The sequence below is a fragment of the Gymnogyps californianus genome, chromosome 5 (genome assembly GCF_018139145.2).
Source record: "Gymnogyps californianus isolate 813 chromosome 5, ASM1813914v2, whole genome shotgun sequence".
NCBI lineage: Eukaryota > Metazoa > Chordata > Aves > Accipitriformes > Cathartidae > Gymnogyps > Gymnogyps californianus.
This window is the reverse complement of record NC_059475.1, coordinates 6,044,924-6,060,480: the sequence shown is the minus strand read 5'-3', so window position 1 is coordinate 6,060,480 and position 15,557 is coordinate 6,044,924. Positions and strand designations below refer to the sequence as shown.

The following is a 15,557-nucleotide window of genomic DNA, read 5'->3' as shown; positions in this document are numbered from 1 at the left end:
TGGCAAACCTTGGCTCCCTTCATGGAAGGAAGAAGAAAACAAAACAAAACCAACAAAAAAGCCACAGTGCCTATTTTCAGAGAAGCGCATGACAGGAACTTCTGTACTCTCCATAGAATAGAGGAGTAGATCTGCAGCGGGGCTGATGGACTCTGCCAGTCACTAATAAGTAAGAATACAATGGCTATGTTGCATATTTTGGCACAGAAAATAAGAATTAATCATGAACTGATTGGTTTCAGCAAAGCAGCTCAAAGGTTCGCCTACTTACTAAACATAGTTGTTTGATTTGCACCCTGGCTGAGCTTCACCCCATCCTGAAAAATATTTCTTTACAAAAAAGCTGTAAGCGAAGCAGTAGTAAAATTGATTTTATTTCTCCATTTTCAAGAGAGACATTCTCTCTGCACATTGAGCACACACTTCATTACGCTGCATCAGGAGGAAGAAACTTCCTCAGCAGACAATCTAATGCCACCCAGAGCACAGCTGCTTTTCAGTCTTGTCTGTTCAATTTCTCCACACATTTTTTTCTTCTCTCTTCCACATTTCAGTAAAATCTCACTTTTTTTTTTCCTTGTTTGCTGCCACAGGCTAGCCTGAAACAAACACATGACTGCAAAATCATTCAGACATGATGAGGACAGTGTACATAAGGTGGACACAGCATATTACTGGGCTTATTGTCACTCTAGGTCCCCTGGTTCGCCAAGCAATTCTGAGGTACGAAGTCACAGCTCCTACTTCTGTAGTCATTCACATCCACAAAGTCACAGAAACACCTGAAAAGCAGTATCGAGAATCCAACAACTATATAGTACTAGTGAACAACCACATTTTGTTTACCACTTGCAGCACTAGGTAATTTGTCTTCCCCTTCCCCTCCCCCTCCACTATCAAACCAAGTTTTATAAAGACCCATAACAGCTACTGAAAACATGTTAAAGCATTATACTATAGTGAAATTACAGAGACCTGTACCCCACCATAAACCCCTGTTTGCCTGTCCTTTCACAGAAGGTGTTCTGATGCTCTCTAAGCAAGAACACAGTAGCAAAGCCAGTGACAACACACATCATTGGGTAAGAGTGTGGTGGCCTGCAAGAAGTTTGCATGGAGAAGTTAGAAGGATGTTCTGCTGCAGCTCCATCCCCAATTAAAAGGGAAAGATGTTAGTTCTGCAATTAGATGGGATTCAGCAAATATGCACTCAGTTTTCTAAGTGCTGCAATTTGTCCAACAGTGGGTAAATCTGTTTTTCAACCAGCTTCCACTTTCATAACTGGCAAACGAAAAGGAAACCTACCTATTTCCTACAAGGAAATTGTGAACATAAATCGACCAAATATGACCATTCATAAATAACAACAATAAGAATATGTAAATGGCTGGAAAAAATAACAATTTGGGTAAAATACACTAGCTGGCAGCACACTAGCCTTATCTTCCTAAGATAGCACGTGGAGACAAAACACACCACAATTTTTTGACACTTCTGTACTCCTTTCCATAGGAGCTATCAATATCAACAAGTAAGATGCTGAGAAATTCTATACGGACCTATTTCTCCAGCTTGTAAGAGTCACACACATTGATTTCTCTCGTGATTCACTGAAGTATTGTTTGTTTCAACAAATACAACAGAGACTTCAGAAGGAACACTACAAAAAACATTGCTAAGATAATACACAGTAAAAGTAAAGATTAATAAACATGGGATTGATATGAAGCGATAAGATACGTAAGTAACAGCACAAGAAAGAAAGGGAGAAAAATCTATAGTAGCACACAAACCCTCCTATTTGATGCAATGTCATATTTATTCTTCAGCATTTCTAAAAGGTACTTGTCACTCTGATGTATTTGAAATGGCAAATACAACAATACACATCTTAAACCTTCACACAATATTAAGATTGAAGTATCTTGAAGTATGAAATATCTTTATTCTTTCTGACAAACATATTACTTGTCTTCTATACAGAGAATATTTACAGATCTGACCCTTACAAGACAGCTGGTGCACCCATTGTGCAAAACTAGACAATGAGAAGAAACACTGTTTTTGACAAGTGGCATAAATGAGATTTATTTGTCTACAGAGTGGTACATTATAAGGATTACTATCTGTAAACAGGTTTCTGTTAAATATAGAAAATAATATCGAACCCACAATCTCACAGAAAGAAGGATTACACATTTAGGTTAAGATATCCTTATATTCTGCCCCAGCTATAAATTAATAAATGAGAAAGAAACAGGAAAGTGTCAGCATTATAATTTCTCTGAACACAAAGAATACATTAAAATGTCAAAAGTAACTCCACAGCAAGTCTCCTGGGCAGAAATGCATTATACGTAGAATAACAAGCAGAATTCCAACTGTTCTATTACATTAAGACTGAATTCTACAGATCCTCAAGATTTACCTGAGATCACATGGAACTTCAAGAATATTTTAAGTGTAGATTAGATCAAATCTAAAATAAGTCTTTCCTGAAGGTTATAAAAGTTTTTAGCAGCATCTTTTCTTCCCCTCCCCTCAATTTTTTTTTCTTCTTCTTCCTTTCACATTCCAGAAATCAGAAACATAAATGACAAACATGACAAAAGAATCTCTTTTTAGTATTTCTGGCCAAACTGAGAAAGACTTTCTTTCTGGATTTCTAATTTAGGTTGGTGAGCTTAAATTTGTGGAACACTTTTAAATGTTTTAGCCGAGATAATAAGATAACATACCAAGCATACCACTTCCAAGGGCATCATTCTTAACCATAAATTAGCCCTATCATAACAGCAGAAAAATCCCATAAAATTTAAAACTTTTGACAAAAAAAAAAGATTTCTCCCCCCCACCCCCCAAGTGCAAGACATACAGAGAGAAAAAATGTGTGTTTGCCCCATTGTAGAAGGGCTGCAAACATGGAGAAGCAAGTCTATTTTGTAAGGCTAGCATTAAGAATATACGTGTATATAAACACACATATTCTTATATGTATATGTAGTTTGGGGATTCCCAAACTAGCTTTAAGCAATCTCATTCTGATGCCAAAGAATTCCACCTACAGCAGGTTCTTGTTTATTTTTTACACAAGATAAAAGTACCACACCCACCTTGTTAAAAGCTACCTTGAAACTCTCTGCACTAGCCCGCAGCCTGCAGATTCGACGTGGCCGTGTACTCAAAGGAGGTATGATTGGCAACTGCGCTCATGCCAAGAAAAGGGTCTCTCATTTTGCCATTGCCAGTTCTGCAGTCTGGCACCAGCACCCCTGAGGCCATGGGCTTCGTGCAGGGGATAGAAGGAGAAGAAGCTCCTCCTGCTCACACATCTGGTGGGTTGGTTTGGTTGGTTGGTTGGTTTGTTGGGGTTTTTTTTGTTTGGGTTTGTTGTGGTTTTGTTTTTTTTGTCTGAGCGGGTGGTGGTTGTTGGTTTTTGGGGTTTTGTTCTTTTTAAATACATCACTGGAGCTCAAAACTTTTCTCCCAGAAGAAGGAAAAGGCTTTGTTTCACCAAGTAGCTTCTAGCCTGCTGTATTAGGCACTTGCTTATAAGTCATCAACATAAAGCCATCAAGCTAAACACATTCCTTGAAATAATGGAGTTGTGCCACTGGTAAATTCTTCCTGTTATGTTTAAACACAGTCCACAACAAAGCACATGGTTCTTCAGGTACAGTAAGGTTGCAAGCCATATGTTAAATGCCACTTCTGTACCTCAAACATAAGTCCTTACGAGCCATTAACCAAACATGCATCATCATCCACATTGATAGAAATCAGAAAGCTTTCATGGCCCAGAAAACTCAGACAGCAAAAGTAAGTGTGAAAGGAATTCTAAGCAGGAGACAAATGATAGAGTTAATGCCCCTGCATTTCTGGAAGAATTCAGAAAGCACAATATTAAGATAGTCTCTGTTATCCATCAAACCTACAGCAAAAACGCATCATCTTTTCCGCTAAAGAAGTAGCCTACTAGCACTCTGCAGAGTTCACCTTCAATCACAGGGGAAAGGAAGGACACTGCTGGACCTCAGCCCGAGATCTCAAAAGTGAGAATCGCTTTTGGTTACCTGCTGGAGCACGTAACAATGGTGTGGCTACGGCCGATGGCATTAGCACACAGTGAGCCTCGTTCTTCCACCTCAAAATCTAGAAAGAAGGAGGGTTCCCTCTACTCTCGTATCAGTCTAAATGAAAAACAGTTACTTTCGACATCTGATTATAGCCCAAATAGTGTTTCTAAGATGGGAAAGAGCTTAAGAACTAGAAACAAGGATTTTCAACGTTCTCCCCCCACGCCCCAGTATAACAACATCAAAGACTTTCCCCATTATCTTTCCTCAAGTCTCAGACCGAGTCCTTCACACATCTTTATCTGAGAAGACAGAAAGATATTAGTATTTTCATATTCCTTAAAACATGATTACCAAAACCAACAAACGTAAAGAAAATTGTCGACCTTGAAAATATGTCCAGGGAAAAAGCAAGCATTTAAGTCAGGTTCTCGTGTTTAATAAGGTAAGTGAATTCATTATATTTCTATCACTTCCAACAATAGACATACACCAGATCAACACCCGTACCTTCATTAAGCAACATCCACCTACCAGAAATGAGCAGACTACTTTTATCCTGCTACAAACTGCAGAGGAGGCATTCTTCTGAAGCCAATGAATTACACATTGCTTCGTAACATCAGTGTAGTAAGACTGACAGTGAACTGCACTTTCAGAAAAACAACCACCAGCCATTTTCCTGCCATTGAAATAATATAAATTCTACCTTTTACAGCCCTGTTTTTGTACATCCATTTATGAGTTGCTGTAGTAGTAATATTATTATTGTTACTAAAGTGCATCTTGTTGGATTTATGGTCCTGTTCTCAGCTATAAAGCATTCTACTTCAATCAAGTTACTCAATGTCTTGCATCTTTGTCATATTTCATGTGTGGACAGCAAGGAATTCGCCGTCATAGAAAAAAAGGAAAGCTTTGTTTCACATCAAGCTGCTTCTAAGGAGTCAGATTTTTGTCATTTGGACAAAAAAAATTGGTTGGTGATCAAAGACTAAAGTATCCAGCCTTTCAATAGTAATGTTCAAGTAATATTCAGAAAACTGTCCTTTTAGCTAAAAGTAGGGAAGTCTCATTAGACAAGATAATCTGGACCACAGATTACTGACCCCAATGACTGACTTCATGCAAGCATTCCTTTCTACAAATAGTTTTCCAGTCAGAACGTTTAGGGGTGTATGGCCACAAAAGCACACAGGTGGCTACAGAATCAGACCCTGAGCCTGTTATGCCCTATGTGCTCTCACTGAGCACTCGGTACAGTGGGACTCATTTCTGAAGTACTATGAAAAAACTATGCTGTCATCGCATAGTATGAAAAAGGTAACATGTACACAGCCATCACATTAGATCTGCCAAAACCAAGATGTCCAAGGAAATACAAAAGTGGACACGAAAACACAAACTTCAGAATGGTTTTACCAAGTTAAATTCACCTTCAAAAATGTTCCCCTTAACTTTTTATGAGACTGATTTTAGAGCAGTAATTTTTAATTATTCCATCAGAACATATGTAGTTAACTGGACAGGCAAATACACCTCAATCTTGTTACCTCTTTAGCACTACAACCAACTGGAAATATGATTAAGAGTCACCATTGTGTCTCAAAGTCGGACCAAAACCGAGTTTAGGTAACACAGAAAAGATTGTTAATTTCAAAAACATGAACTTTCTGTAATTGGATAGGCATTTGGTTCATGCATGTGATTTTAGATCATGCTGAGAAGTTAGCTGCATACAGTTCTGAAAATCAAAAGTTAATAATGAACACAACCTTAAAAGTGATAGCTGTGTATTTTCCTCTTTTTAACAATACTATAAAATAAGAAAAGATGACATGCTGTGTTAACACAGTTGAACTCATCAATTCATATTTGTTTAGAACTAGGCTAGAAGACATGCTGAGGTCTTCCAAAACTATCACCATGATATGATGCAAAGAAGATGGCATCACCACATGACAAGGAACAAAAAGCAGCAGCTGTCCACCTCTGCAGCAAGTACTGTGCTCACTGATTTCAGCACCAACGTATGAAATGGAGATACTGTGCTTCTGTACACTTTAAAAAAAAATAAATCCTCATGATGGGAAACTTTCTGCCCTGCAAGGTTGATGCTTTGCCTTAGCCAAGCAATTTCACACAGCAGGATATTAGACCCTGCTTTTTGCAAACACAACTAGTCCTGCAAACCTACCCTGTTTGGGTCCAACCAATGAATTAACCATACATTTACAAGAAATACTACCTGCCACAGACAGAATTGCCTTCTGCTGAAGGAGATTAAAGCATAATCTCTTTCCAGTAGATGGCATATTGATAGCACTGTATCATTTTTTAAACTTCCATCATGTGCTGTTGAAAAATTACTCTATGCTCTACACAGCCAGTTAAAAGTCAAGTGACTGAAAGCAACTGCTGAACAGAGTAGTCCAGGACTTCTATAAATCTCCAACTCTACAGTAGAGTTGCAGTCTCCTTTTTAACAGGATGACCAATCTGGTATCAAAAGCAAAACTTCACTTTGCAACACATACTGTACTTTGGTGGCATTTTAACTGGAATTTCTCTCACATTGATCATTTTCACCTCTCAATTACACAACAACATAAATCATCATGTGCCACAAAATTATACTCTTAGGAAAGTATATCCACTCCTTAGAGTCATACTGTTCATAATTAGTATTCACATGCCAGCTTCAACTTCTTCATATTCTTTCCAACTATTTTTTGAAAGGTGGAGAGGGACTTGAATTTTTTTTACAATTATCAAGAACGAGCTACAGTTCATTTTTCATACCGGTAATATTTTCTCAAGAAGATGAGGACCTGCTTTTAGGGCTTTACACTAGATACCTTGTCCCAGTTTAGTCCCCTGAATGTTCAAGTAGTTTGTAAGACACTTCATAAAACCAATAAAATGTGAAAATTTAGAATAGTTTTCCACATCTCTTTTCACTACAGTTTAATCTGCACAAGTTCATGCAAGATACAAACCTACATCTGCAAAAGCTGCCTTGGTGCTTCCTCCTCTTTTTAACTCTGGCATAATTTAGCAAAGAATGCATCCCTCTTAAATGAGTGTAAAATCATTAATCTGAATTGACAAGAAGTTTCACACTTGACTGCTGGTGAATGTTCTTTAGACCACTTATTACATCAGAAGGGATAATTATTGAATCACAATATATTACAATTTTCCTCCGAGTGTTATATTTCAAAAAGCATTGGAGTGGTTTGTATGGACTGGCACTGTTGAGTCCCTAAATCAGAATTGTTGCAAAAAAAAAAAAAAAGTACCCCTCCCTCGCCAAAAACAACCCCCTTCAAAGGAGTGAAGTAATGGAGTAATTGAAGCGGTTTGATATTCCTGATTTCTCCCTGCACTCGGGCCTTTTCCCACTCAGAGATTTTCACAGTTATTATTTGCCTGTGTCTGAGTGTGTACAGAGATGTGCTCCTGCTGTACCTGACTTTGAGTACTTAGCAGGCACACTTTTTTTTTTTTAAGTCTCAGTGAACAATTAAGGTTCAAAACACGCAGTGCTTCTACAAAAAGCTGCTTCGATGCCGATTTTACAGGAAGAGACCAAGAATAAGGGAAAAGACACATTTCCCTGATAAATGTGCATGCATACATCCTCTGATAACATGCTCTATAAGGTACTTATTACTAAGTCCATAAACTTCTAACACAGCAGAGAAATACCACAGTCAAAATTTGGGCTTGATTTTCTGATTAGGAACTGGAAGTTTAGAAGCCTGAACTGAGAGCAGTGTCATTATAACAGATCTGCTCTGTACCCAGAGCATTAACTTTCCATCTGTGTACATCAAGACAACGGGATAGAGTGTCTCAGCTTCATCTTTTCTTTGCTGAACATGTTATGTCTACAGCATGGAGAATATACTATCTCTGAGCAACTGAGTAGTACACAGTATCCTATTAGAACACTGCGTGGTCAGAACAGGTTTTATTTTTAAGCTGCAATAGATTTTGTTCATATTTTCTCAATGATTTATTATACTTGCACAGAAAGGAATGCTTCTAGATTGCAGCAACTTTTTAACACGTTTCCTGGCATTGAGATAACACTGCAACACCTCACCTGCATTTCACAGTAAAAAAAGGCAAGCTCTAGGTCTATGTTCAGGTATAGAAACCTAAACTGAGCTGAGATTGTTCAAATGTTTATATTTTTTGCACTCTATAAGGGAAGACGTTAGCATGTTCTCAGTTTCAGTTGTTTGGCTTCCTTATTTCCAATGAAACAGAGTCTATCTGTTTTTAGTGCTCTATATATAAAGCTTACATTTGTTAGTCTTGTTACATCACACAAGCTGTGGGTCAACTTATACAGGAGTAGCTCTTTTACATCATAAAAAAAAAAAAGCCTAGAGAGCCAAGAGAAGACTCGGTATCTTTCAGAGGATCGGGAGGGGGAGGGGGAGAGATAAGAACCAGAGAAGATATCTGCTCTAAACTTCCTACCCCAGTAAAAGCTGAAATCTGTATTATTTCTCTTGAGAGCACTGAACGTAAAAAAGCAAACCAAACAAGAGAACTCTAAGCAAAATAGCTCTCGGTACTCACCTAGCGCTGAAGACCAGCGCAGGAAAGAGAGGCAGCAAGTAATAAGCAGAGATGAATTTCATACTGGAGCTCCTCTGTTTGTTCCGTTCCTCACTATCCTCTTCACACCGGCTCTTTCCCCCTCTCTTCCTCTCTTCTTCCAGCAGCTCCTGAGCCTCCCCTCGCCTCGCCTCGCCTGGGGAGCTGCCCGCCCCGCTGCGGGAGGGTCCTACCCCCGCCAGAGCAGACAGACCGACAGACCGAGTAAGGCAGGGAGCCTCCGAGCGGGATTTGAGCTCCGGGAGTGATGTCACGAAGCACACACAGCGAGCTGCCGCCGCCGTTGCAAGCCCACAGCCCGGCCGCCTGCCTGCCTGCCTGCCTGCCTGCCTGCCTGCCAGGCGCCGGCTCCAGCCGTGTCCTCAAGGATGTGCTGGTACCCGGCGCCTGAGCGGCGGCCGGGGAGGGATGAGCACACGGTGCCTGGCGCTTCGCTCTAAGCTTACAGCGGAACATAGCTGAGAAATTCTTCCTGGAACCGGGGGGGGGGAACAAAACAAACCGGAAAACTACAGTGAAACCACCACCACTATTTTCTAACTAGAGTCTTTATTTGAAGTGAATCTAGACAAGACTGATGATACAGAGGCAGGAATTGTTTCAAGTAGGTGTCAAGTTGCAGATCAGCCTGCCACTACATCTGGAAAGGCATCATTTCTGCAAAGCAAGAATTCACAAGTCGCTGTTTCAATTAGGTATTCCTTCACCCCAGTACCACACCAAGTTGAAGGTAAGAGCAGAAATAGCTTCCAAAATGGTATTTTGAAACATTGATGTAATCTCTAAAAGCCCTTCATCACCTGAAGCAACTGATAAGACCTTCAGAGCAATTAGGACTGTTTTTCCTGCTTTCCGCATTTGTATTTCACTTGATCTTAATGTTGATTTAAATAAATCTGTGTTGGTTAAAGGTGTTTTGAGAATCTAAGTATTCCCTACCTTGACACAAGTGAAGCTCATCTGATGGCAGATCATATGAAAGTATAACACTTAAACAAGAATCATCTTTCTATGCAATACAAAAAACCAAACAAACTTGTCTACAAGTGAATGAAGTGTGATCATCACAAGAAGGAGTTTTGGTCATCTGTGTGCTTGTCTGGTCACATGAAAGGCATCCAGAAACTACATTATACATCACAAGCATAAAATAAAGTTTCCATAGTTTAAGCTGGTGTGTCATTGCATTCAACTGTTTATTGAGGAGTCATTTTGGATTCCATCAGAGCAAATAGAAATTCATCTTTTGAAATGAATGGAAACCTTTTTGAAATTAGTATTGACCCTTAATAAGACATTCACATGGCATACAAATAGAATTAATAAATTAAATTATCGGTTACATTCTTCAGTAGCAAACTGAGAGGGAGGGGAGAGAAAAGAAGAAAAAGAAAAGGCAATGTACATAGCCAAAAAGGAATAAAATAATGTATTTCCAACTCTTCTTCCTTGTATCCCAACTCTAGTATCTTTTTTTCAGCACACCTGGCAGCAAGTTCTATTCAACCACATTAATTTAAATCAGCATTTATTGTTATTTTGATGCTACATACCAGCATGAAAGAACAGTTATGTTACCATGGATACTTATGATAGAATAGGAAAAAGGTCATAAAAAGTGCAGTCGGCTTGTCATTTTCCAGAAAAAGCCAACCTTCCCAGGCTACCAGGCACCTCACTGTCATGTATCAGCAGCTAATACTTCTTCCACCTTCCTTTTATGTGCACACATACAGGGTGGAATGGAGGGGAAGGTACTGGTGCATCAAGGGAGTAAATTATGCCTGATGATGCTGAGTGAGTTTAAGAAAACTCGTGAAATTTTGCAACTTGAGGAATTATTTTTTAATTCTACTACTGCTCTGCCTCTTTTTTGTTTTGTTTTGGGTGGGGGGTGAGGGGAATAGAGAGGCCTACTGCTAAGTCTTGGTTCCATCTCAAGGGTTTCACCATGCTTGCATGGGAGAACATCTCCACAAGTGGTTTAGTGGCTCCAGTTCAGGTAGTCTGCAGCACTGTAGCTATATCACCCAGACATCACATTATCATTCTTTGCATAATTTCTCCACCCTGGTCAGAACTCATTGAACAATTAGGAACCTTTTCATGCTTACCAACACTTAGTCCTGCTCTGATGCAAATATCCTATAAGGACTGTCACAGCCCAGTTTCGGCCTATGAACACCTCAAGGGCTTGGTGTAGAGGATCTGTAGCAAGCTTTCCCATCTCAGGTCAGGGCATGGCAGTGGGTGCTCTCAATCCACTTGGGCACAGCCTGCACACAGCCAGGCCGTTAGGAGATGGCAGCAGTGGCTAAGCAGGGATTGCAGCAATTGCAACCCTCAATGTTGAGATACGCACAGATAAAATTGTATCACTGTGAAGAGAAATGCTCAGCAGTGAATATAGGTAGGACAAAGGGAAAACCTGCGTATTTAGGGGCAAAATTCTATAAGTAAGGACTGGGCACTTAATCTTAAATGCTACTCTTGTCACACTTGATTGTGCTCAAGCTGTTTACCTGAAGACATAAAAAAGCATCCTTTTTTCCCCTCATATTCAACTAACTGACCTTGATCTGGAGCTTTCCATTGTTTTGAATGGTTTGGGGGGGTTTGTTTTGGTTTTTTAGAGGAGATGTATTTTAACAGCGTAAAGTACATCTTAAGAAAAGAATAATATATTTATACCAAAAAATGGGAGAGAATTGTTTGCAGATTTTCTTAGACTTAGACTGTATAGACAATTTGTTTAGTGCTGCATACACTTAAAGCAAGATCAAATATTAATGTATAACAACTTCAAAGACTTTGGATAGAAATATTCCTTATAAACACGAGACATGTGGAACTCTTAAGAAATATCATATTTTCACTCTTATAATTAAAGGCTTTCCATTTCTTGGCATCGTGGTTTAACCCCAGCTGGCAACTAAGCACCACGCAGCCGCTCGCTCACTCCCCTCACCCAGTGGGATGGGGGAGAGAATTGGGAAAAAAAACCCCAACCAAACCAAAACAACTTGTGGGTTGAGATAAAGACAATTTAATAGGACAGAAAGGAAGAAAATAATTATAATAATAGTAATAATAATAAAATTACAATAATAATACTAAAAGAATTAGAATATACAAAACAAATGATGAACAATGCAACTGCTCACCACTCACTGACCAATGCCCAGTTAGTTCCTGAGCAGCGATCCGCCCCTCCCAGCCAACTCCCCCCAGTTTATATACTGGGCATGATGTCATATGGTATGGAATATCCCTTTGGCCAGTTTGGGTCAGCTGTCCCAGCTGTGTCCCCTCCCAGCTTCTTGTGCCCCTCCAGCCTTCTTGCTGGCTGGGCATGAGAAGCTGAAAAATCCTTGACTTAGTAGAAACACTACTTAGCAACAACTGAAAACATCAGTGTGTTATCAACATTATTCTCTTACTAAATCCAAAACATAACACTATACCAGCTACTGGGAAGAAAATTAACTCTATCCCAGCGGAAACCAGGCCACTTGGCTCAAATTTATTGACAGTCTTGCTAAATAATTACTCCTAGTTTAGCAAGCAGAATTATATATCCTCTTTTACAAATAACCATACACAGAAAATATAAATAAGAAGTAAACAATGGAACTATTACTGCAAAATTCCAAGGCATTTCAAACACTAGTTGTCACACGAGTTCTTGCAAGTTTGGCTAAATACACTGATAGCGTAGAAATATCATTGCCTACTTTAGAGAGGAAAATGAATCAACTGTCTCCCTTTGCAAAATACAGCACAAGCTTATGCTTGCCAGAGCAGAAAGACATCCACTTATGCCTGTATTTATGTAGTAACTACTATAGCAGTGTTGTGAATGAGTGGTTTAGATCACTTAAAGAATCACCGTCAAAGGTATTAGCAAAAGGTGATTTTAATGTGAATTTGTAAAAGTGCGACTTAAAGTTCAATGGCAAGGTTCACTCTATTACTTACTTCATGGAAGAAGCACACAAAGGAAAATCGAGTTAGAATGATTCTCACAGAGACTGGAGACGCAAAAGGGTAAGGAAAACCTCCCGTTGAGTCATGAGGTTCAGAATGGACGCCCTTGCCTTCTAAACTCCATCTCAGAGAGGAGCCTAGGTGTGGCTGGATCCAAACTTAGTCTCAGACTTGGACAACGGTTTATGCCTACTAGAAGGGATACAAAGGGTAAGGAAAATCTCCTGTTAAATTACTATGCCTATTTGTTGGGGAATGAGTGATTATGGATCCTACACAACTTTGAGGTAGCAGCAATTTAAGATTTATTAACACTGTTACGGTAAATCACAAGATTAGGTTATAGGATTTTTAACAATACTCAGCCAATTATCAGAGTAATTTAATAAAGTTTGGTATCTGCATTACAAAGTTTCCTAAATCAAATCACACACACACACACAAACACACACACACAGATATAGATGTTAACCTATGATCAAGATTTTTCTCTCTTTGCCAACTGTAACAAATTATTGGTACCAAACGATCTTTAAAACCTCACGAAATCTAATTGTAGTCAATTACTCACTATTCTCCTTCTTCATCATTTGTCAGCAGATGATCTTTGACCCCTTCTTCTTTGTCGGCATCTATCAGCAGACAATCTTGGAAATCCTTGTGAAATCTACCCCGAGTTGCATCCCAACTCAGGGGGAGAAACTGGGTCACAGCCTGCTGCGACCCCCCAGAGCTCAAAGGGTCTCACTTAGGATCACTATTTATAGGGTCGCAAGATGACTGACTTTGGTCAGTATATTTCCATTCTGGCCATAATTCTCGTCAAGTAATTCTGGCACCTTCCAGGGTGGGCCATGATCCAAGCAGCAGGAGTTTCAGGTACGGTTCCAGGCAGCAGGAGTTTCAGGTACAGTTAGGGAGTGCCTAATCGTCCTAACTCACTGTACCGTAACCAGGACAAGAAAGTACCAGATTGTCCACTCACTGCACTTGTAGCCAAAACAAGAACACAATGTTGGCTGGTCCTGACATCGCAATGTGGCCCAGGGGGTCTGCACCACCACAAGAGGGGGTCCTAATTTTATTTTCATTCTTTGGAAAGAATGGTAATAAAAAAAGAAATCATGAAATGATGGCATATATTATATTCAGTTATTTTGAATACATACGTGTTAGAGAGAAATTTCTATAAATATACTTAAAGAAGCAGACCATTAATGAATCTTGCTGTCAAATACTAGAATTCTAAATGTTGAAGCCTTCACAAGACTTTGCACAAAAGACTTTCAGAAGAATAAGGGCACAACCGTTGGAAAAAAATATAATGCATTTTATTTCAGGGTACTTTACAAATGCAATTGGTGAATTTTTATTTGTGAAAAAGACTACGACTGAGGTAAAGCTATGGGTAGAACTCAACTATCCCAATTTCATGTCCAGTGCTCTGTGAAACAGACTACATTATGATGTAGATATTTTATCACCACTGCAGTGCAGAGAATGCCAGTTTTTAGTGTATATTTATATATGTGCGTGTATACCCATATATATACACACATACCAATGCAAGTGTATGTATATTTTTGTTGAACTGAAGCACCATTTCATATAACTAGAACAGTAACTTGATACATTTTTGTGCTCTATACAACATACTGCATTTCTGCATCTTAAAAAGACCAGCCAGACACACTGAGTTCCCAAGTAATAATATGATCTCTGAAATACAGTGTGAGAAATAGCATCTTAAATAATGGCGGAAGTACAAAACCACAGTACTCTCTTCTTAAGGATAATTGTTGTGAGCTAGTTAACGTTGCAGACCTCAGTGATGCAAGATGAGTGCAAGCAGAGTTCTGAGACAACAGTACTGCTTGAGCAGGAGCAGAAGGGACAAGTGACTTACAGGAGACACTTCTTCAGCTCTTATTCACATTTCTCTCACCCCTCAAAGAAAGATTTCACTTTAACTTTGAAAACAGATTCAGCATTCCTTTTCCCAATTTTTCTCCTGCTTTTCCCACTCCATCTTCTCATTCCTTCCCCCCCCAGTGGAGAGTTTCTCTGCCTTTGGAAATGCTCCTTGATTTAACTAAACTTTTAATAAATCTGTTAAGCTACTGAAGGGCAAAACGTTCTTACCAAAATAGGAAGGCAAAGCGTAACTCTCAGGGTGAAATATTTCAATATACTGGGTCTAATATTTCATATCCACATGTACAAACACAATCAGCACAAACACATACATAGAATTAATGCATGCAGCTCATTACTGCTCTTGATTGAAACCTGACACATTAACAATACCACTTTGTGAGATAATAGGTTTGGGGTGACTGATTCCCAACTCAATCTTCAACACGCATGCTTTTATAAACACTGTGGGAATCCACTTAGTCTGAATGGTGAAGCCCTGGAGACTTCCTGAAGACTTGCTTGCATGGCAAAGGAAGGTTCATGAGTGACAAAAGTGTGTAAGAAGTGTGGAAGAGTTTCTAGCAGTTTCTTCTTTAGGAGTGCATAATTCACTTTCATTTAATAGTATGTATTTCAGGTGAGACAGGAGATTTATTATTACCTCTTACAAGTATGCACATAGCAGAAATATTCAGAATCACAGTTAGCTAATCCATCTTTCACAGCATCTCAGAGGAAGTCTGATATGACATCTCAATTTTTTGAAATATTAAAAAATAAACTTCTAGCAGTAAGTTTAAATACCATATCACGTAACAAAACAGAATACTAGCTCACAATGCATTGATACATCATCTTCATTTGTATTCAGCTAAAACAAATGATGCAGCTGCCTAAGAATAGTGCCTAACTAACTTCAGCACCGAGAAAAAAGGAAAAAA

General features: G+C 39.1%; 1 protein-coding gene across 1 annotated transcript in view; it reads right to left on the bottom strand.

Annotated features, from left to right (window-relative positions):
• Window positions 1-8,838, bottom strand: part of LUZP2 (leucine zipper protein 2) — a 209,685-nt gene extending 200,847 nt beyond the window's left edge. The window contains exon 1 of the mRNA XM_050898228.1: window positions 8,674-8,838. Coding sequence (XP_050754185.1) covers window positions 8,674-8,735 — 62 coding nt within the window. The 5' untranslated portion in view covers window positions 8,736-8,838. The remainder of the gene's footprint in view (window positions 1-8,673) is intronic.
• Window positions 8,839-15,557: the final 6,719 nt, after the last annotated feature.